Source organism: Centropristis striata, chromosome 6 (assembly GCF_030273125.1).
Source record: "Centropristis striata isolate RG_2023a ecotype Rhode Island chromosome 6, C.striata_1.0, whole genome shotgun sequence".
Taxonomy (NCBI): domain Eukaryota; kingdom Metazoa; phylum Chordata; class Actinopteri; order Perciformes; family Serranidae; genus Centropristis; species Centropristis striata.
This window is the reverse complement of record NC_081522.1, coordinates 14,576,296-14,600,255: the sequence shown is the minus strand read 5'-3', so window position 1 is coordinate 14,600,255 and position 23,960 is coordinate 14,576,296. Positions and strand designations below refer to the sequence as shown.

Here is a 23,960-nt window from a genome sequence, read left to right as displayed (position 1 = left end):
ACATTAAAGCAATTCAGTTAGACAACTCACGTGATGCAAAATGTGTTTATTGGACAATAAACATAGATTAGATTTGGCGTCTAGGCTCCGACTTAATCACTCCTCAGCAGTTACATGAGGTATTGAGGAGTGATGCAATAAATCCCCCAGTCGGAACCTACAGGTGGATGCTGGGGTGGTGGTGGGACTGAGAAAGCAAGCGGCAGTACAGATGCAGCAGCAGCATAGGCAGGCAGAGGAGAGCTGAGGATTACTTGGATCTTAAATAGAGCGCCAGATTGGATAGAGGGTGTGTTTTAGTGGAGGATGTATGAGGAGTGGGGCATGTCATGTGTATGGCAGCACAGCTCGAGTTGCCTGCCTGAACTAGCTCGCAGGCGTCGCTCCATTTCAGTCAGACAACTCACGTGATGCAAAATGTGTTTATTGGACAATAAACATAGATTAGATTTGGCGTCTAGGCTCCGACTTAATCACTCCTCAGCAGTTACATGAGGTATTGAGGAGTGATGCAATAAATCCCCCAAAAACCAAAAGATTCAGAGCCTAGCGCTGATGTTCTATGTGACGACCCGGAACCGCCGCCGTGAGGCCATTCCTGAAGAGCACAGTGGCTGCAAGAGGAATATGCTATCTAGTGCAACTGCTATGTGTGACCTGGCACCGCGCCGTGAGGCCATTCCTCAAGAGCACAGCGGCTGCAAGGGGAATATGCTATCTATTGGGACTGCTATGTGTGGGCCCGGCACCAGCCACCGTGAGGCCATTCCTCAAGAGCACAGCGGCTGCAAGGGGAATATGCTATCTAGTGCAACTGCTATGTGTGACCTGGCCGTGAGGCCATTCCTCAAGAGCACAGCAGCTGCCAGGGGAATATGCTATCTATTGGGACTGCTAGGTGTGGGCCCGGCACCAGCCACCGTGAGACCATTCCCAAAGAGCACAGCGGCTGCAAGGGGAATATGCTATCTAGTGCAACTGCTATGTGTGGCCTGGCAACTGCCGCCGTGAGGCCATTCCCCAAGAGCTCAGCGGCTACGAGGGGAATATGCTACCTACTGGAATCATTAGGCCATCTGGCAAAATATTAACGGTGAAAGCAGAGTCCTGAAATTCAAAACAGCACATGCACAAACTATGAGATCAATGATCCAGCAAACCACCTGATGCGGTAATGAAATTAGGCGGGTATTAGCTGCAAATATCTATTCTTTGAATATGACCAGGTTGAAGGAACTCAAGAGCTTTTGAGCACGCAGGCTCTCATTCTTGTTAAACCTGAAATGTCGTTAGTACACTGAGGATCAACATCTGCCCATGATTTTTAATTTGGAGATGGGCAGATGATGCTGCAGATGTAGCTGCCATTCTTAAAGAATGAGGAATGTATCGTTCTGGAGGTATGCCACAGATCAGGCATAGATTGTGCAGCTTCGAAGAGAACCAGGATCTTGTCGGAGGTTTGGTCCATCAGTGATGAACAGAGGTGCTGAAGGATCCGTCGAGAAGTGAAGACTCAGGTATTCATCATGTAATAATAATGTGAGTTGAAAGAATTTGATCTAGTAGTATAGTTGCCACGCCTTAGAAACCCATAGAGCCATTAGAAAAATGTATTCTAGCATTGAATATTATATAGTAAAACGACATTCCTTTGACCTTGACATCAACCTATGCACCATTGAAATAGATAACAGCAGTCTTGGTCATTGCCTGAGGATGCACCTTTGAAGGCCTTTGAGAAGCAGCTGAAGTACCTGGAAGTACCTCGTAGTCAACCGGCGATCGATAGCGTGCTTGCGTTAGCCGGCTAACAAGAACAAGACCAACTTGCCGCTGCATATGGCTCCCACCACAGAGTTCATGGTCCTAAAGGGGGAACTCCAGTCCATAGAACGCCTCATCAATGAGCTTCTCCAGCGGCAATCCGAGCTGTGCTCCCGCCTGGCAATCCTCGAAACTTCGGACACTCAGCGGTCCTCGGCGGCGTCGGCGCCCTGATGTTCCCCGCATATCGGACGCTCACTCTTCCTCATGGTCGTCTGTTGATAAGACGCGGAAACGGATCTCTCTCCCCCTGTTTACGTCTGATATAGAAGATGATGATGGCCTCATTCCGCTGTCAAACTTCTTCGCCCCGCTAGCTGAGCTAAAGCTACCGGCTACATGCTCAAACAACACGCCGGAGCTTCCAGCTGCGCTTCACCCCCGGGGAAGAAAGCACCGTACTCCTCCAACTACTCCACCGATGTCCCATGGTAAACGGGCTAGATGTTCACCACCTCCACCAGTAACCGACGTTGAATCCTGGCCCCCTCTCCCTGCCCCACAGTCCTCGCTCCCTCCGGCATTCGTGGAGACGGTCACCGGGACGGTGAGTGATGACGTCATCTGTGCAGGTGACTCAAACTCTTCTTCTACTACTCCGGATGTCACAGTCGTCACCGATGTACTCCTGTCGCCTAGACTGTCTGTGTATGATAAAGGCTGTAAAAACCAACTTCCGGAAATTCTTGTAATTGGTGACTCCATTATTAGAAACGTGCATCTCCCAGGCTCTATTACTTACTGTCTCTCCGGTGGGAAAACAACTGACTTCATAGAGCTAATTCCTACCATTATTGATCTCCATCCTTCTGTTCATCATGTCCTGTTACACACAGGTACAAATGATGTTATGTCTAGACAATCTGTGAAACTCCATCACGATCTGGAATCACTAGTAAACACAGTTGAAAGTCTTGGGAAGATTTGTGTTTTGTCTGGTCCAATACCCACATTGTCAAAAAACTCAGAGCGTTTCAGTCGCCTTTACAGTCTACATCATTGGATGCGTAACTTTGCTACTGCCACTGGACTTGGCTTCATAAGCAATTTTGATTATTTTTGGACAGAGCGTGACTTGTACAAACTGGATGGTCTACATTTGAACAAGATGGGGGCTGAAAAGTTGATTTGCAACTTCATAAATTTCATTGCTTTTAGCTCACATTGATGCTGTCTGCAGCAAGACCCTGCCCAGTCTACAACCTGCTCTCCTCACAGCCCTGTCCCTGACAGTGCAGGTCTTGTTGCTGCTGTAAAAAATTGTGGGGCTCTCCCCATGTATGACTCTCTCATTCCTGTGAGGATTTCTGAAAGGCCTGAGCTTGTTCTTACCCCACTGTCTACTTATGCTATTCCAAATTCTAGTGCTAAATGGTTTGGTTATCAAATGATGCAGATTCCGTTCAGAAACCCTTCTAATTTAATTGAGATTAAAACAATAACTATCCAGTGCTGCGATTCACAGCAGCTATCTTCTAAATCTGTCATTAAGTCTCAGGCGGATTTTAAGGTGCTAAAAGGACTGAGTTTTATTCATATGAATGTGCGCAGTCTGATTTCGAAAATGGATTACATTAATATCTGGGCTTTACAAACAAAGGCAGATATTTTTGTACTTTCTGAAACTTGGCTAACTGATCAAGTGGGTGATAATGATATTGCTGTTGATGGTTATAATGTTTTCAGAACAGATAGATGTAAGCCTACAAGAGGTGGTGGTGTGGCCATTTATGTTAAGAAGAGTTTTTCTGTAGCTGTTGTTGACTCTGTGGCCATGCCAAAATGCTTTGAATACTTGGCCTTAAGTGTCTCCTTAAGTAACAGTGCTAACGGTGGAAAAATCACTGTCTTGGGTGTCTATCGTCCCCCGTCTGCACCATCAACTGCCATTTCTGATTTGGCTAAACTGATCTCATCTTACCTTTCCTCCGAGATCATTTTAATGGGTGACCTAAACCTTGATTGGCTTAGTAATGCATCTGATGGTCTAAAAGATCTGTGCACTGGCTTAAATCTCTCTCAACTAATATCTGCTCCTACAAGACCAGACCCATCAAATCTTGGGAATTCTACATTATTGGATCTTATACTAACAAATAGGCCACATAATTTTAAATCATCTGGGGTTCTTCCGCTTGATTTTAGTGACCATTGTCCAATTGCTTGTATTAGAGATGTTAAACAAGTAAAATTAAAGCCTCATTTAATTGTTAAGAGGAATTTTAAAAAGTTTGTGGACCAGGATTTTTTAAATGAAATTGCTTCTCTTGATACATCTTCCGTAATTAACATCTCTGATCCTACCCTAGCTTTAAATAATTTTATCGTAGCTTTTAATTCAGTAGCAAATAGACATGCCCCTTTTAAGAAATTGAGAATTAAGAACAGATGCAACCCCTGGTTCTCACAAGAAATTGCTGAATTATTACATGCTAGGGATACTGCTTGGAACAAGGCTCGAGCCTCAGGTTTTAATAGTGACTGGAAATATTTTCGTCATCTTCGGAATAAATGTCTTGTATCTATACGTAATGCTAAATCTCTTTACTATGTCACATCCTTATCAGATTGTTCCGGTAACCCATCTAGGTTCTGGAAAACAATCAAAACGCTCTCAAATAGAACGACCTCATCTTTACCCACTCAGATTTTGCAGGGCTCCATCTCCATTTCTGATAAAAAAGAACAATGTGTACTTTTTAATAGACATTTTATTGCTGCAGGTGATATCTTTCATTCTACCAGTTTGGTCAGTAATTTTAATCCTACTCTTGCAAATACTAGTCCCAATAGCTTTTCTTTTAGGCCCTTTACTAGATCTGAAGTTCTCAGTGCTCTGTGTAGTCTTGATCCTAGGAAGCCAACTGGGGCTGACCAGTTGAATATTCGACTTCTTATACTAGCTGCACCTGTTATTGTTGACATCCTTTTGCACATTTTTAATCTAACCCTTTTAACTGGTTCTATTCCTAATATATGGAAAACAGCATTTGTAACTCCCCTGCACAAAGGTGGCCCTACAAATGAATTGAATAATTACCGTCCAATCTCAAAATTACCCTGCTTGGCGAAAATTTTAGAACGCTTGATTAGCAATCAAATTAGATCTTTTTTATCAGAATTTTCAGTTTTAAATGTTTTTCAGTCTGGTTTTAGGCCTGGGCATAGCACTGTTACAGCCACTTCCAAGGTTGTGAATGATATTGCTCAAGCACTAGACAAAAATCTTGATTGTGTTGCCCTTTTTATAGACCTCTCTAAGGCTTTTGATACAGTTGATCATACCATCCTTCTTGAGCGATTGCATAATATTGGTTTTGACTATAACTCTTGTAAATGGGTAGAGAATTATTTATCTGATCGATCCCAAGCTGTGACTGGCAATGGTTTTATATCAGAATTTTTGAACATATACAAAGGTGTACCGCAGGGTTCAGTTTTAGGACCTCTGCTTTTTCTATTTATATCAATGATTTTAATTGTGGTGTCACTAACAGCTTAATTCATCTTTATGCTGATGATTCAATAATTTATTCTTTTGCTTCATCTGTTGAACAAGCTCTAAATAATCTGCAAGATGATTTCTGCATTATCCAGAGAAATCTGTCTAACCTTAAATTGGTTTTAAATCCAGAAAAATCAAAGTACTTGATTTTCACAAAAAAACGTACTGTTGACTTAGATAAGTTCTCCCTCAACACAGAAGATGGGACTCCCCTGGAAAGGGTTTCTTATTATAAGTACTTGGGTATTTGGTTGGACGATAAATTGTCTTTTAAATTACATGTAGCAGAACTCTTAAAGAAGCTGAAGCCTATATTGGCATTTTATAGAAATAAATCCTGTCTTCCTCAGCACTGTAGAAGGCAGATAGTGCATGCCACATTTCTATCCGTTTTAGATTACGGTGATATTATTTATATGCATGCTTGTCCCTCGGTCCTAAACCCACTTGATACAATTTATCATTCTGTTATTAGATTTATTACTGGTGATGGGTTCATGACCCATCACTGCCACCTCTATCATAATGTTGGTTGGACTTCCCTGGCTCTAAGAAGGGAGCAACACTGTATATTGTTTATTTATAAGGCACTACTAAATAAACTACCATTCTACTTATCGAGCCTAGTGAACTTCAGATCTTTTAACTTTCCAACTCGTTCATATAACCCACTGGCTCTAAATATCTCTGCTATTAAAACGGAGGTTGGGAAATTCGCTTTTGTTTATTTTGCTCCTTTTAAATGGAATAATTTACTGTCACAGCTTCAGTTGGATACACTGATTCCTTTTAATCATTTTAGAGACATTCTTATTAATCTTATGATTTCTGAATGTGTATGTTCTCATTGAATTTATTGTGCTTCTGTTAATTATATATTATTATGGATATGTAGTGTAATGTGTTAAAATTGTATTTGTACTGTAATCAGGGCGCCATTGGAAATGAGAGCTTGCTCTCAATTGGCCTTCCCTGAATAAATAAAGATGAAATGAAATGAAATGAAGTGAGGGATTCCCAAGAATGCTCTGGGAGGCTGGGTTTTGGCATCTTATATGGCACTGAAACCCTGCTAGCATGCTATGCTACTTGCAGATGGCTCGATCCTAGTAAAAATACAATGAATGCCAAGCTACAGAGATCTTTATAGGTACAGGACTAAGGAGGAGGCTGGCGCAGAAAGAAGAAAGGAATACAAGGCTGAATCATGAGCTCTAATGGTGCTTTTGGTTAAACCAAGTCTCATATGTTTGGTGCAGAACATGAAATCCTTCAGAGGTTGGATTTGCTTAATCGAGAGTCAGCTGATAGAATGGAGGGCATGGCATGATGGAGGGCTTGGCCTTGAGGCATTTAGTTTTGAACTTAATAGCATCGACTACATAATTCCCATGACCAGAGATGAAGGTAGCTCACAATATGAAGATATTAAAAGTGCATGACTATGTTAAACATCGCATGAGACTGTGTAATGGGTATTTAAGAGCAAACCTTATTATTTCCAATGTAGGAGTATTGTTGCAGAATGCTATGATTGCTTTCTTGTACCTATACTACCCCACAGTAAATGTGCGATGGAGATATGGTATGCTCATAAAGAGCCTTGGATTTAAGTGGTTACTGAGGGACTGATTTTAGTTGACCAGGCATCTGCAAACCACTCATATTTAAGGATTCCCCCAAAACCAATTGAAGGAGCTGCATCGGCCTGAGAGAATTTGAAGACTCAACAGACATTGTAAAAGAACTAAATGCTGTTCCATTTTCACATAGCAGGGACCAGAACTGCAAATCTGAGCACAACCTTCACCTGAGATTACAGTGTCTTTAAGATTTGAACAGAATTAGCCAATGCTAGCAAGCATGAAACAAAGGAAAGGCTGTGAGGGATTACATTTACATTTAGTCATTTAGCAGACGCTTTTATCCAAAGAGACTTACAGGAAGAGTAAAAGCAAACAATCAAGGTATAGTGCAATAATAATTAGTGCATCAATAAGTGCTAGTGACAATTCTTTGGGGAGTAGAATTATCGTGTGGTGCTAGGAGAGAAGATGCTCTTGAAGAGCTGGGTCTTCAGGAGTTTTTTTTTTTTTGTTTTGTTTTTTTTAAAAAGGTAGAGAGAGACGCCCCTGCTCTGGTTGGAACTGGTAGTGTGCTCCATCAGCGGGGAACAAGAAATGCAAAGAGTCTGGATTGCCTTGGACCAACGGGGGGCAGAGCCAGGCGCCGTTCATTGGAAGAGTGCAACAGTCGTGAGGTAGCATATGTCTGAATCAGGGCGTTCAGGTAGGTAGGAGCAGTACCGGAGACAACTTTGTAGGCCAGTGTTAGAGATTTGAATTTGATGTGGGCAGCAACAGGTAGCCAGTGGAGCTCAATGAGCAGTGGTGTGACATGTGACCTTTCTGGCTGGTTGTAGACCAGGTGCGCCGCCGCGTTCTGGATCATCTGAAGCGGTTTTATTGTGCAGGCTGGCAGGCCTGTCAGGAGGGCGTTACAGTAGTCAAGTTTTGAGATGACAACAGCTTGTGTCAAGGGATGATGCGCATGGCAAAGTTAAGGTGATCAATACAGAACATAAATCAACAGCTGTGCTCTCCTCTCATTGGAGGAGCTGTACAGGTCCCGCTGCCACGGAAACCTGCAGTATTCTGAAGGACTCATCCCACCCAGCTCATCACCTGTTCCACTGCTACCCTCAAGGAGGAGATACAGATACTAAAACCACAACAAACAGGCTGAAAGCTGCACATATCTCAGGGCTACTGCGATACTAAATGAACACTGGAGACTCTTTTATACATCAACATAAAAATCATTAAACTCAGCAATATCACATGAAAAGTCACTACTAAATAAATATATATATTGTTTGCGTAATACACACACGCGCACATATATATATATATATATATATATATATATATATATATATATATATATATATATATATATATATATACATACACACACACACACAGATTATTCTTGGTCAATTTATTCAGAATTTCCTTCTTTATTCCTGCTTAAATACTTTTCTTTGCAATGAATGGGATTGCGCACAAATTATGTTGCACTTTTAATAATGACAATTTAATTTATTCATTATATTTATTTATTTATTTAATTTTCTGTTCTGAAAAAGGGGCACCTAGCTCATTGAGTAGGCTTAAAACTACAGACATGCTGCAAGAGGTGGAGGGAAAGGAAAATCTATGACTAGAAATTATTCTAAAAGATGCAGGATGAAAGGGAGTGTACAGGAGTTGTGAAGGATCCAGCATGCTTCACATACAGATACGAAAGCATGGCTACTGCGCCAACCAAATGGCATTAAACCAGAAATTCAATTTGGAACACCATTACATGCTGAAAGGTGCCATTGAGAGGGGTGACGTGGCATGACTTAGGTGGCATCTGATATCTGCTCCCTCACCATGCACTGACACCTATAGACTTAATAATTTGGACATTATTAACAGAAGCATGGAACAAGCAAAAGGCTCTTGAGGAGCTAAGCTACACCAGATTTATGTCCTGGCCTGCTGAGATGAGCGCAGTTTTTTTTTTTCTTTTCCCCAAAGAAAGGTATATTATTAAAATTATATAATTATTCTTATATTATATTCAAATTAATTATGCATTTATTAAATGATTGATACTCTTTTATACCATGGCAGACATATGCATCCAAAGCTCTTACTATAATTATTGATTTATACCTGTTGTTAAAACTATCCATCATTTGCTTATAAAATTCATTGTGCATATTTATTCATTTTAACGAAAGAATAAAATACCTTAGTATATGATTCCTGAGGGAATCATGAATTGCTGCTGCAGGTGGCAGGGGTCGGGAGCCCATGGGTGGAGCTGAGACTGCATTTCCCAGGGTCGTGTGGGGTGTGACGTCAGCAGGTAGCGCGGGAGCACTGGCCGTGTCAAATCACGTCACGGTTGTTTACATTGGAGGCAGAGGAATCGGCGTTTTCTTCCAGGGATTAATTCTGCGTTGATTACATTGATTGCGGACTTCATCACACCAAGAGAACAGGATGAATGCTTCTGCTGTACTGGGCACGGATTGCTTGATTCTTTTTGGAGGAACGTTGGCCGCAGGTTGACAAAAGCCGGTGGGGAGCGGCGCGCGCTCTTGCTGCCGCTTCACCTGTTGCTCGTCTAACAATGAAGGTAGAAGAAGAGCTCTTTGTGGTTGAGACCACCAGTGAAAGAACTGAATGTTTCATGCATGGAGTGTTTCCAGAATGCGTTGCACGGCCATCCGACGAGCCGCTTGCATTAAATGTGTGAGCTGTGGCGCGGCAGAGGCGCTTCCGCTTCAAGCCCGAAGGAGGGAAAGAAGTCTGAGCTGGTTCGGGGATAAAGCTGCATACTCTCCGGAGGTCTGAGACTTACTATGAATCGGAGATGTCGAAATTGCAGGAAAAAATGAACGCACACAAGGCTTACAGAGCTGAGAAAGCAAGCAGCAGTACAGATGCAGCAGCAACATAGGCAGGCAGAGGAGAGCTGAGGATTACTTGGATCTTAAACAGAGCGCCAGATTGGATAGAGGGTGTGTTTTAGTGGAGGATGTATGAGGAGTGGGGCATGTCATGTGTATGGCAGCACAGCTCGAGTTGCCTGCCTGAACTAGCTTGCAGGCGTCGCTCCATTAGTTTAACAGTGTGCACTTATTTCCTTCCTTGCAGATAATCAGATAATAGGATTAATACCATTCTTATGTCTGTATGTTAAAATATAATTACATTCAGCCGCGGGTTAGCTTAGTTAAGACAAATACTGGAAACAGAGGCACACAGCATGTTGTGGTTTTTACAGGGGGGTATGCAGGCATGCAAACATGTCACCTTTCAGCGTCTTGAACAGAAAATTGGTCACCGAGAGCTTCAAAGCGAGTCTTATGGAAAGCAATGGATCACAAACATTGAAACTTTTGATGCGCATTTAGCAGCAAGCGCATATCTAGAAATGGAGCCTATTAAGTCACAGCACAGCACAATACCAAACCATCAGTCTGTGACATGCTTTTTGGAAAAAGCTAAAATTAAGTTGCTGCAGTGCCACAGAGAAGGTATTAACGTGGTTTCTGGCACAAAGTGGATATGCAGAGTAATAATTGTGAAGGTAATTGTACCTGGTAATTTTTTCATTTCTAAATGGAAGCATATCATTTGTAAACTTACATGTGCATTTAATGACCTTATATTTGATTTTGCTCAATCTTGTAAATCTGTAAGCTTTTAAGCACCAGAGTTAGCCTAAAAGTCTTCAGAAAATCGCATTTAGTAGCTTAATTTTTTCTTCTTCTTTTTTTTTTTTTTTTTTTTTAAATCACCAGGGAGCATACCCCCATTTCTAGTGTTTTTCTCTGCTTATGCATCCTTCCCAACTTTACAACCCTTACCAGTTTGTCTGTCTGGGCCGGGCGCAGTAACTTCCTGAAACATTGTCATCACTGTGAGGTTGCAAGGCCACAAAGAAAATGTTCAGGATATAACGTGTTATTAAGAGAGCTTTAGAGGTACTGGTAGGTGGACTTTGTTATCGTTGGAGAGAGTCAGAGTCACTCTTCACTCTTATTTCCAATCTTTGTACTGAACTATCTCTTGGCTTCAGCTTCATATTTACTATACAAACACAACGGTAGTATCAATCTCCACATCTTATTTTCGGAAAGAAAGCAGTCAGCGTATATCGCACAATGCTGACATGTTCCTCTGAGAGAGGCACACAGGGAGAGAAAGACCAAAGTGATGTAAGAGACAGAACTGGACGTACTCACCATTCATGTTGTCACATTTGGAGTTGCCCACGTTGAAACAGGACGTCTTCATGTTTGCAGGAAGAATATTCCACCATTTAAACTCATAGCCCAAGGTAGGCTCAGTGCCTGCTGGACACTGCTCACATGCTGGAGGACACATTCAAAAACACAATAAGAAAAACACACAGTGCAAAAGTAACTGAAGGAAAATGGCAGGTAGGAATAAAATACAAATCAACAGCATTGTCAGTACATTTCATCCCATCAGAATAGGTCCCAGGTGGGCATGGTGAGCAGGTGGCCGTGTCATTGTTATAGAAACCGGGGTTACAGGGGGGGCAGGGCTCCCTTTCTCCACTCGGAGGTAACGACTCGGCTCCAGTCACACCCTCCAGACAGATCTTAGGTTCGATCCACCTATATATGACCTGCGTCTGAAAATACACAAAGATGGAGGGTGACGGATTAGAACAGAAGTGTGTGTGTGTGTGTGATTACAGAAGGGGACTTCTCGGGGTATTTGATCTAGAGGTGGCCTCTTTTCTCTCACCTTGCCCTCGTAGTCGCATGTTGTGTGGATCTGGAAATAGTCCTTCCTGGAACATGGGGGTCTGTCCTTACACACAGCAGATCCCTCAGCTTGGAAGAGAGAAATAAAACTTAATTAGCAAAAGAAATGAAAGTTGAAAAGAACAACAGCAAATGGGATTCAAGTTGTGAATGCAGATGAGGAATAAAAAATGTACTCTCTTAAAGAAGAACAATCTCGCAAGAAACTCCTCTAAAGACAAAGCAGTGAAGCAAAGGGGTCATACAATATGCATAAAGAGGTGTACTGAATTAAATATGGAATATGCTCTGAATACTCCAGCCTTCTTACAGTCACTTCTCAGTGACCTTACTAAACAGGCCTTGCATTCATAGCATCATTTTATAGGAATCCTAACTTTCAAATGAAAATACTTATTTTTAAGGTAAATTTGGGGACAAAAAAACCCTTTTTATTAGACTTTCATTTAATTTCATTACACCATGTTTAATACCACAAATGGATTGAAAAAAATTCTGCTATTACCTCTGTCAAAGAGCTTATCGTTTCTGTTTGGTTTGTTTATTTGTTTGTTTGTTAGTTTGTCTGTCAGCAAGTTTACAGAAAAACTACTGGCCGATCTTCATGAAACTTTGAGGGGTGTTGTATGAGCCAAGGAACAACCAATTCATTTTGGAGTGAATATCCACCACAGGATGAATATTACAAATATTTTTTTTTACTTTTCGGTTGATTTGGAATAATTGGCTTTGCCTCTCAAACAGTCTAGTACAATGACGAGGTGACATGTATTCAAGTAAAATCCCTTTTAAGAAATATACTGAAATAGATCAGGGAGAATATCACTTTTATCCTCAGAAATAACAAATTAGAAAAAAAAAATTTGTCAAATGCAAGTATTATAGTAGCTTTATGAAAAATACAAAAACAAACTCACATCATCATCTGCCAAAACCTGCTACTCCCTTGCGATCACACAAGCCCTCCGCGCTGAACTAACAAGCATGTTTCTTCTTCTGAAGTTTGACTAATATGGCTGAAAATAGGACAAGCTCTCTTTCTATCCTTTGGCTGTGTTATGTGCTTCTGTGAGCAGCACTGATATCAATTAGGCTACACTGAATACTGCACTGCAGTTTCACTGTGTTCTTGCACTGATTCAACATAAGTGTGGATTTGAAATGCTGAACATGTGCAGCGCACCTTTTTCTGCATGTCAGAGTGTGTTTCTACCTGCATACTGAGTGGTGGTGTTACAGAGGGTGCAGGAGCTGGCACCGTGGCCTGCGTAGGTGTCCCGAGGACAGGGATCACACGTGGTCGAGCCTGGGACTCTGCTGAACGTCCCCGGCTTACATGGGAAACACTCTGATGTGTAGGCAACTCCTGGTAGAAGGAAATGACAGAATGAAAATGAAAATAAATGAAATACATGTGTTGATTTGTCAATATTACAGTCAGATGTTGGGAAAAGAGATGGACATTTGTTACTGACCTTCTATCTGAACATTTTTCAGCAGAACAGGCTTCACCCCTTTGGGGCTCATCAGGACCCCACCTGTCCTCCAGTACAGGATGTTGGTGCCAGATTTGAGGTTCACCTAGAATACACATGATTTCATGAATTATCAGTCAGGCTGTGGTACAACAGTGCAGCAGTTAAGAGAGCGTATAAAGTCTGGCTTTACTTTGTGGAGCTCAAATTTATTTGATGTTAAAATTACTGTCAGAGATCATATCACATTCTAGAGCTGAGCCTTCACTGTATATGATCTTTTATTTTAAATAAAATAAACCATAAAGCTGCACAGTTAATATTCTGAAAATAAAATCCAATAAGGGTTGTTTGTTCAGCAATTACTCCATGCATGCAAAATTAACAAGAGTGTTAATTTTCAGAAATTGCACAAAAATAATGCTAATCATTGACATAAATAAAAATCCCCCGAGCATTTAGTAAAAATAAATAATTTTTTTACACATAAAAACAGCATTGTGTAGATAAATTTTAACTCTGTGAAAGAAATAGATATGTTACAATTATTGATTTTTTTTTATAGCAGTTTTAGGAAGGTGAATCCATGTTTTGTAAAAAAAAAAAAAAGAGTTTGAAAAATGACTTTACATATTTGTATTGAAGAAAGTGGGAAGAAAATATGAATACATAATTTTATGAAGGTTTGTTGACATGTACAGTTTTGCCCTGTAATGTTTATAAAGTTTTTTTAAAGGGATGCACAAGAGTTAAATCAAGATGCAAGCATTGGTGCAACCACACTGTTATTTGATTGCTGTGTTAAGCAGCTAAGTTGAACTGACAAAATACTTTGCTGCTATTACACAAGCTTCCTATGCAGATCGAAAAACTAAAATTCTTTTAATTAAACATATTTGGAACCATTACATATATACAATTGCCTGTTTTTAACCACAGTGCAAAAACTGAACTATATGCACATAGCAACTGATTTTACAGTTTGACTGGAAAAGTACCAGAGACAACAATAAGAGGTGCCAGCCTTCTTCAGTGAACTAAACTGGCTTCCTGCTTGTATCCGCCCATTTCTTGCTGCTCCCCCTGAGGCCAGCTGCCAAAGATGTGTCCTCTGTGCCTATTGTTCATCTGCATGCGTCACTTACCGTATGAGTTGTCCATTCCCCACGATTGGTGAGCTTGAGCCATTTAGTATCAGCTGACTGATCCATCTCCTGACACTGGTCATTCTGGATCTAAACACACACAATGTCCATCAGCTGACACTCTCACCTCTTTTATGGTAGTATTTTAGAACCACTTTATTCATTACATGCACTGATACAAATATTGAAGTATTGATGTGAGTTTTTGTCTCTAGGCAGATTGTTGTTTTTTTGGGGCAATTTTATTGAACAATAAAACATCTGTCTTTCATTAGGGAAAATAATTGCTAGCGGAAAAAAAGAAATGTCCTCAGTTTATTGCAGCCAACATTTGATTATTTTCAAACAAATCTTTCCAACACACCTGCATTCAATTAAGTGCTAATTAAGAGACTCATCATTTGTCTTGCCATAGCAGACAAAAGCACAGGTGCAACTAATAAAGTTCATTACGGCTCTGTTCTATTTAAGTGTCCCAGCAGTAAGCCAGGTCAGTGAGGCAGCATGCACAATACCAGGGCCCTGGAACTGGTGCACCTAAATGGAATGCAGCCATTACTAATGTTATTGATTTTCTTGCTGTGATATGTCAGCATGACTACTGTGAAAAAGGCTCTTAACAGACTCTTAAAAACAAAGATTTAAGTATAGTGTAGGGTGTTGTCTGAATCATGCATCTAATGAATGAATAAATAAATATAATCTTGGACTATTTCTCATTAGATCTATCATTTTTGCATTAACATTGTGCCAATTGCATTTTTGAGATTGCATGCTTGAGATTTAACAAAAGAAATATTGAAGTACCCTGTAGGGTTTCCATACACAGACAGTGTATACACAAACAACATCCACTTAGATGGATCAATAAACAGATATAATTTCCCCAGAAGTAAAAAGATAAAAGCTAATGAATGTTTTAAACTCACAAAGAACTCAAACATCAGGTTGTTGTCTGGATACTGGTACTCAAAGCTGACAGAGCCTTGTTTCTTCAGATGAACAGCATAGATGAGCGAGACCGTGCATTCATCCCTGTTGGACTCCAGATAGTTTCCTTGAGGCACCCAGGAAGAACTGCAGGGGAAATACATAATGTTAATATTTAATATGCTTTAACTTACAGCCCCGGCATTGTTTTTTCTTGATCCTTCTCACACACCTGTTGCAGGTGAGCCGGCCGTCTCCGTGGGGGCCATTTTCCAGTGAAGTTGCCAGGCTACTGAATCCAGCAGGCATGGAATCCCATTGGTCGAATCGGATACCACTGCCGAGGGAGTAGCTTCCTGCTGCACACTGGGTACACTGCTGAGCCGACATCTCAAGGAACTCCCCAGCCTCGCAGGAGAAGGCTGGAGGACACAGAGAGGCAATGTACAGAGGGGTGGAAAGATGAAGAAGAAGAATATCACATTGAATAAGTAATTTTTCAAACCGTCTTTGCTTTCTGCTGCAAAAATCACACACACGATATAGAATTGCACAGACTGAAGATGGCAGAGAAATTGTCACACAAATAACTGCATTCAGTACAATGTAGCCCCAGTGATCAGGGAATTTAATCCTTACATCCTGTTACACACTGTGCTTTTTACCCACTGAGCCATCATGTCTTCTGCTTTTGCCAGTGTTTAGACAGCCTCAGCTTTTCCTCATACCTGAGCTGGTCAAATGCCATTGTGATGCCTCTTTGTGCTTCAAAGCAACCAACGCAAAAAAAAAATGCTTAATGTGTGTGGGTAAGCAATTTGTGTAGTGTACTTTATCTTAATCATAAGAAGTGGGTGTTAATGTGTGCAGCTGAAAGTGCTTGTAGGAGGATTTGATTTAAGGATAGTTTGCTGTAGCACTCACTTTCATGGTGACTTTAATTACTTTGTGACAGGTAACTTTTTAAATAGGCCTCTTGCAAAGCATTATGATGTAATATAATTATCTTATCTTATGCATGACAGCTATGAGGAAACAAGTGTATAGTGTTCTTCCAGTGAAATGTGTAGGAGTTTGAACAGGAAGAAGGAAAGTTTGGCTTTAAAATAGGTTTGCAACATGAGGACGGTGTCAAGCAATGTGGAAGGAGCACTTCTCAGGAGAAGTCAATTCACCTGTCTAATCCATTATTATCATTAGAATAGTTCCATTTTATGTAGTTTATGCATATGCAAATTATCTTAGACTTCCATCTACACAACGATTTCACCAATGAATCCATTAGTGAAGTGGTGTTGTGACAGCACAGAGCAAACCTGTTCTCCAGGGTCTGACAAAGAACAAACTTGTATTACCACCTTGTGGAACATTAGAGTCCTTTTTACACTATTAATGGATGTCTTTTGGCTCCATCATAAGATACATTTCACCACAACTGAGATGTTTGTGTCTGTACCTTCCTCTCAACAAAAATAATTTAACACTCCCTGTGAGACTAACCTTTTACTTAGCAGACCTGCAAACATTAGCACTGACATATACTGACAAAAAAATGAATTACTTACATTGCAAGCTTCTTAATATGAGGAGTGGGAGAAAATATTGAAACAGGAATATATTGTATTATTTCCTCTTGGAGCACATTATCAATAAACAGGCACCACTATATTTTTATTAAAAACATGCAAGCATTTTTAATGGTTTCCCCCTGCCAATTTGGCTTAACAGAATCACTACTTAATGACTCCTTGTGCTGCTGCTTATCAAATGAGCCGTATCCTTCCGTTAAACATGTAATCACCAGAAGTGTTCTGTTTTCTGGCAGTTCGGCCTTTGGCAGGTTTATGCCTATTTTACATTGGAATAATGGCACATATTGACAGGGACAAGTTGCAGTCAGCTTGGGTGTTTTAAAGAGACACTAAGCTAAGATTTTATACACTTTGTTGAAATTATTTAATCTCAGTTGTCAAATTATGTGAAACTGACACTGCAATTAATAAATAGAATACATAGAATAAATAAATAATTCCTGCTTCTTTCCTTTTGAGATGATTTTTTTTTCTTTTACAGTTACAGAGATATCATGATATATTGTAGATTATTGTCTTGTAATGTATCAAATATTGCAGAATCACTGCACTGTGAAACCACCAATAATGTGGGCAGTGTATAGTGATAGTATCTAGGGCTGGGTAAAACAGAGAAAATCAAATATTATGATATTTTACCTCAGTGCTGATAATGTGACAGTATTGTAAGGTTCACTATTTGCTATATATCTCTATATATCTCTATATATCTCTATATATTTATATATATATATATGTATATATATATTGTGCAGCAATCCGTATATAAATAATGGATGTAGTCACCATGACGTCACCATAGACGGTATATAAATATATATATATATATTCACAAAATCAAATTTTGATAAATAGGCTACTCTAAGTGGGTAAAGATAAATAATAGAACAGCCAGAAAAGTCTGGTAAGATCAGAAAATGATACCACTTTACTTTGATGCAGCCTTTAGAACCAATCATATCACAATGTCAATATTGTGCACAGCCATAATAGTACGCCTACTTTAGATAACGAGAAGTTCCATATGGACACATTTTCTCATTGTGACAGGAACACCAACATCTGTCCCCAGTTACTGCACCTCATATTAGACACAAACAATCTTGTGAGTGACAACATGGCGCTGTAATAACCGAGCAAAAAGCAATTATGTGACAGTGTTTTGTTATTGGCCTGTGGCTTTGCTCTGTGGTTTGCTGGCGGATATCCAAACAGGGTAAGTCATGTTGTAGTGGTAGAAATTCCAGGCTACTGATAAGAAGGTGGGACACATCTACTTTCAGTTTCTCACACACAGACACATATACTTACTACACTCTGTGCCGCGTACTGGCTCTGGTAGTCCTGTGCAGGCCCCGGGGCTCTGTGGGATGGCCACTCTCCACCGAGATCCCGTGCTGTCACACTCTGTGTACTCATAGTAGTAGTCCGTCTGCCAATTACACACACACACACACACACACACAAAACATCTGCTTAAGAAATCAGTCGCCCCGACAGTCTAGGAACCAAACAATGAGCCAATGTGGGACACAGGCAGGTCAGTAAACATCACACCACAAGAGGCCTCCACCCACACCAGAGTCCTGAGTCATCTCATCCTGGGTGAGAATGCATCAGAGCAGACTAAATGGCTGGTACTATACTGCATTAGCAACGAGCACTGAAATTAACTTCCGTATCCAGCTGCTCAGGGCTTACAAAACATGACCGCCTGTTATGCTGCGTTATCTCTCAAACCACAACCACTCTTCTGCCCTGGATACACAACATACCATCTCCATGGCGATGGGAACAGAGGGGGATGGCAGTAGGCCGGGGGGGGGGGAAGTTGTACTCGCAGCTTTCCACATTTTTTAGAATGCACCTTAAGACATTTGATAATCAAATGGTATTTTTATGTGGAGTGAATGTCATTAACATGATGTTCTCGCCTCCACAGAGCTTCTCTCCATCTTTGTGTCTACAGAGGAGGGTGGCCTCATTTCTGACAGTTTACATAATGTTGCTCCTTGAGCCAAACCAGATTTTGACACCACAGCACATGCAGGCTGTTGTGTGTGTGTGGAATGATTTTACTGGTGTCTGTGGGTCTGGAGATAGAGCTAAGCAGCGCTGATGATGAAGAGGCAGAATGGAGAATAATTGTCAACCAAAGTAAATGTTTTCTCATCATAGCTGCAGTGATTGAAGACATGAAAGAAGTATGGCGAATGGGATTGTATTTTGAACTCTGTTTCATTAATATTATTTATTGTGACTCCAACAAGAGCTGTGGTCATGGCAGACTTTCAGTAATAATCTGACACCAGAATTCAGTATTTCATGAGAGTTTAACCAAGGTATCAGCTCTGATGTCATCCCAGGAAATTTACCTCTACACAGCTCTTCACTGGAAAGCTGCAGTAATCTCTCAGCTAGTGTGAAAACAGAGATTGAGCCAATAACTTAAAGGAATGTTGCTCCTCTATCTTGGGACAGTGTGCTGTGAGACTGAGCTGCCAGCTTGGACTGAGGAGGTGTTGAGCTGAGCCAGACCAGAGGGAAGGAAAGGCCAGTCCATGCAGGAAACTGATAACAGCACTGAAGAGCACTGATTGGTGAAGTTCAACACACACCAGACCTCATGAGAGTCATACTGACCCCATGTTGTTCAAATTTCTTGTTTTTGCAACGAGATGAATGATCAAAGGTGCGTTTTTCTTCCTACCTGCTGCAAATAGTGATGGTTCCCTAGCATACATTGTCCCGGAAACATGTCATCAAATTTTAATCGTATTTTGATTATCAACTCACTGTCAGTGTGCACAGCCTAATCTGTGCGTTTTTTTTTTATAATGGCCATCTCTGCTAGTGAGCTCAATAAACAATAAAAGCCAAGGCAGTGAAAACGAATGACGACTTATTGATCGACTGTGGCATCTCTCACCTCGCTACACTGCCGCTGTCCTTTGGCCCCGTCAATCAACCGGAGCGTGCAGAGGATGAGAGCGCAATTGGCGAAGAACCAAGCCGAGGACCGCATTGTGGATCATCGAGGGGAAGAAAAAACACAACAGCCTAGATCCGGGATGGATAATTGTATCATAAATCTAAGTCAGATCAATGCTGGGTCAGGTACTAGTCGACACCTGCTTCTGTTGCCTCTTGTCGGCAGATTGTAACCCTTACCACCTGCGATTATCCTCAGACTGTGCGCTCCAGGGCTGCCTCATCACAGTCGAGCTCGGTATAATAAAAGAGCGCTTCCGCTGGATGTTTTCAAAGTAAAGGTTGAGAGGAATGGGTGGTCAGTTAATTTTGTCTGATGCTGCCCCCTCGGGTGTTGTTTGGCTTTTTAAATATTTTAAGCTATATGGAATCATCCTCCATGCACCTGAAAGCAAAAAGCAATACTGTATGGAGCTGATTGTCAATATTAATTAACATTCTATATCTGAACGTCCAAAAACAAACCACTGTGTGCTTTACAAGAACTCTACAAGAACTAACATTTTAACATTTAATATTTAATTGTATTACTACCTTTGAGTATTTGTAATACTAGATGTGTAGGTTGTACATATTATTTCTTAAACATGTTATATATTTGTTGTTTCAATAAAGCAGATTTTAGAAAGTTTATTTTATCATGCCTGTTTTTTCTAATGATTGTAATGTTATTTTGTAAATACAACTGGCTGTGTTGAACTGTCCACATACTTGCCTGTGTACAACACGTGTTACTAGAGGTTTTCGCCAGGGTACACCAGAAAAATCAAAGTAGAAATACCAAATTTACAGGTTGTAAATAACAAACATGGCAACCCTCCAGCAGGTTACTCTATTCAAAGATACTAATCACGAGCTTCTAAATTGTCTCTGTATTGTATATCTCTGTGTTGTTAATTTCTGAGATCACAGCAGAAAAAGTTACGTTGGAGGCATCCTGGACGATATGTAGGTTAAATCAAGCACATTTTGAAAATGGAGTATTACTCCTATACTGTCCCAACCGTTTATGTGTTTTAAATCTTGCAGACGATTGGGGTTAATTTGTGGTAACATGCACAACCAATAAACAGACGCAGGATATGCAAGGCAGCCATTATGAGCACGCAAACACATAGTTTACAGCGAGTATATATGCAGATTGAGATGAAAACTCTTGTCACTTTATCTTGAAGGCTAACAAGTAAAACGTCCGGTATTTTTCTAGTTATGTCTGCTGACTTGACGCAGCTGTGTGTGCGCCTTTAACCACCGGCTCTGACGCGCTTATGACGTCACTCAGGAAAAAATAACGTTTTCTTATCTTGTAGCTATAAGAAAAAACAATAGATACATGGTGCTCAATGTGATTTAAATGATTTGGCTTATATATTTAGTTGTAATATTAAATTAAGTATTATAAATGTATGTGCTAAAGGCAAGCTAACAGTCTCTATCGATGTCATTGATGCAGATTTGTTTATGCTAATGTCGCTGTGAGAAAAGACATTTAAAGGGCCAGCTGCATTTTGCCTTTATCTTGAAAACAGCTTCGGTTAGATGCAGTGTGTCCGAACTGTTGTAGTTCATATTAATGACCACCAGAGGGAAGCCAAGCTCTGCTTCCGAATTTATTAGTGGAAGATGGATCACATACCTGCCTATCATTAAGTGTATTTTTGTGCCTGAATGCAATGCGTTTCACTGATAGTAAAGCATTATTTGAATTATGGAGATGTAGTATGGTGAGTAGAATTCAGTGCAAAGTGAAGGACCTGGTGCTGTGGCAAAATGGCAAACTGTAGTTCAAGAAAGGTCAATTGTATTGCCTCATGGAAGGGTGTGAAGCTAACAATAACATTCTACCAGCTGTGCCAGTAGGCTCTTAATGCATCATACAGTATTATAAAGTGGTGACACAAGAATTGTGTTATTGTAATATAGTGTGCACCTGTAAAGTCCTTGTTTGATGAGACTGTGTTAGTGCAACTGCCATCGTTTCAAACAATATTGCTGCACCAATGTTTTGTTTGAGTCAAGTAAAATTAAATATGGGTAAACTGTATATTCAAGCTGTCCCATCATTCCCTTTAGGGTACTGTCCTAAAAGTAAAATATTTTCCAGCTGTATCTTTCCAACAAAGTCTTCACACTGTTAGTTACCTTTAAGTATCTTATCAATCAGAATTATAATTTTGCTGATTATTTATATAGATGATTTATATAACATACCATACCATTACAGATAAGTATAGATAGATAGATTTGTTTTTATTAAATACTCTTGCAACTATATCCCCTGTAGGTTTCTAAAGTGTTCGTGCAAACTATATCTCTGTTTACGTCCCGCGACAAAACAGCTCATGCATGTTTCATGATCACACCCTGGTTCAATTTGTCAGGGTGTGTTACACTCACAACACAGAGCTGCCTAAATGAGACAGAGACGGTGTTCATAACAGATTTAGTTCCTTATAACGAGAGAGAGGAAAAACACAAATTATGAATATGTTTACATGAAAAACCTCTTTAGAGGAGATTATGATTGATTTGATTGATTACCTAAGCAATGTTTACTCATGAATATATAAATAAATGCAAGAATATGTTTTATTAATATTATTAATATCCCAGAGCCTGCGGACACCCTGCAGTTAAATCTGCCAGCATATCAATTAACGTCTTTTTTTAATGCAAACAGACGTTAACCAGCCTTTGCTTCACATGGGTAACATAATCTGATGTGATTGATGTTGTGTCTGGTGTGTCTCCAAACATCTCATCAACAGCTACAAGACGGAGTCCTGCAACTATCAGACTACAATCTTCTCAGACGTCAGGAACAGATCACTGTTCTGGAGATGATGCTTTTGTGTGCAAGGAGGTCACATCTCCATTATAAAACAGAAGAACAAAACATCTTGGGATATAGATTTGGCGAGGAAATATAAACAAACTATATGCTGTGAATATCAATCTATCTGCAGTTTGTTGTATTTACTAATGTATTTAATGTTAGTTAAACACAAATCAATTCTATTTTGCCATCATTGTGCATGTTACTACAAAGTTTCTGGTTTGCATGTGGGAGATGGAGTCTTTTTTTGCTTATGATTCTGCACTCAGCTGCCAGGTACACATAGATAAAGCATGCAAAATATATTCAATAAATCTTACATTCATGTTGGTTTAAAATGCTCTGATTTATTAGAATTGTAACTTTATATTGTGTAGCATTAAACTGAGGTGTTTCTAACATTTCGTAATTATGATCTACGGTATCTGGTTCAAGAGAAAAACATCATACTGCCAATACCATCTCACTGCTTTCCTGCAGAGCTCACCTGGATAATTTATGACATTCTGCATTAAAGTGGGACACCACCGCTGTCCAAGGTGCTGATCCTGACTACCAGTGCTGCAGAAGATGTCCACGTGACATCCATTTTTTTCAATGTAAAATGTTAAAAAGAAAACAGCCCAAAAAAAGCTAGACAATTGAACTTAAATGAATCCTCTCCATTGTTGTACAACATTATGTGTGATATTTAATTTTCCTTTCAATTCAAAGGCTTTCACAAGTGTGGTCTCCCCATATACATTATGGCCAAGATATACTGTTGTGTTATATACTGGCCATCCTGGACAGATTTAATGATAAGCTATTTAACCCCTGATGAAGCTTAGATGATGGATTGGGTTTTTGCAATGGAGAAAATGTTTTTTTCAAGGTTATGTTTTTGCCCCACCCGCTACCATACAGACTCTCAGCTGTTTTTTATTGCCATATATAGTGTCATTGTGTTTTCAAACATTTAGCCTATAACGGCCATAATTCAAATCCTGGGAACCAATCCAAAGCAGCACATATAACGTAAGAACCATTTTTTGACATAATTCTCCATTTGATGTTGTTTTATGAAAAATACATATTCGCTAGGAGATTAGGCTGGATAAAGAATTGATGCAAGTCTGCTTTATGTCATTGTATGAATATTTAAGTAGCCATCACCCAAAGACATGCTGGGTCTCTCTTTCTCCCTCTCCCCTCCTTTCTCTTTCTCATCCGAGGCCTATCAATTACAGTGTTTGCCTGTAACTTGAACTCTCATATTCATCCATCTGTAACACTCCAATAACCTTTACACTCTAGGC

The 23,960-nt window shown here is 40.1% G+C and overlaps 1 protein-coding gene across 1 annotated transcript in view; it reads right to left on the bottom strand.

Annotated features, from left to right (window-relative positions):
* Positions 1 to 20,026, bottom strand: part of elapor2a (endosome-lysosome associated apoptosis and autophagy regulator family member 2a) — a 28,634-nt gene extending 8,608 nt beyond the window's left edge. The window contains exons 1-10 of the mRNA XM_059335116.1: positions 19,765 to 20,026; positions 18,147 to 18,267; positions 15,476 to 15,665; positions 15,243 to 15,390; positions 14,314 to 14,403; positions 13,169 to 13,274; positions 12,907 to 13,059; positions 11,674 to 11,762; positions 11,377 to 11,557; positions 11,142 to 11,270 (exon numbers count right to left, since the gene is read on the bottom strand). Coding sequence (XP_059191099.1) covers positions 11,142 to 11,270; positions 11,377 to 11,557; positions 11,674 to 11,762; positions 12,907 to 13,059; positions 13,169 to 13,274; positions 14,314 to 14,403; positions 15,243 to 15,390; positions 15,476 to 15,665; positions 18,147 to 18,267; positions 19,765 to 19,860 — 1,303 coding nt within the window. The 5' untranslated portion in view covers positions 19,861 to 20,026. The remainder of the gene's footprint in view (positions 1 to 11,141; positions 11,271 to 11,376; positions 11,558 to 11,673; positions 11,763 to 12,906; positions 13,060 to 13,168; positions 13,275 to 14,313; positions 14,404 to 15,242; positions 15,391 to 15,475; positions 15,666 to 18,146; positions 18,268 to 19,764) is intronic.
* Positions 20,027 to 23,960: the final 3,934 nt, after the last annotated feature.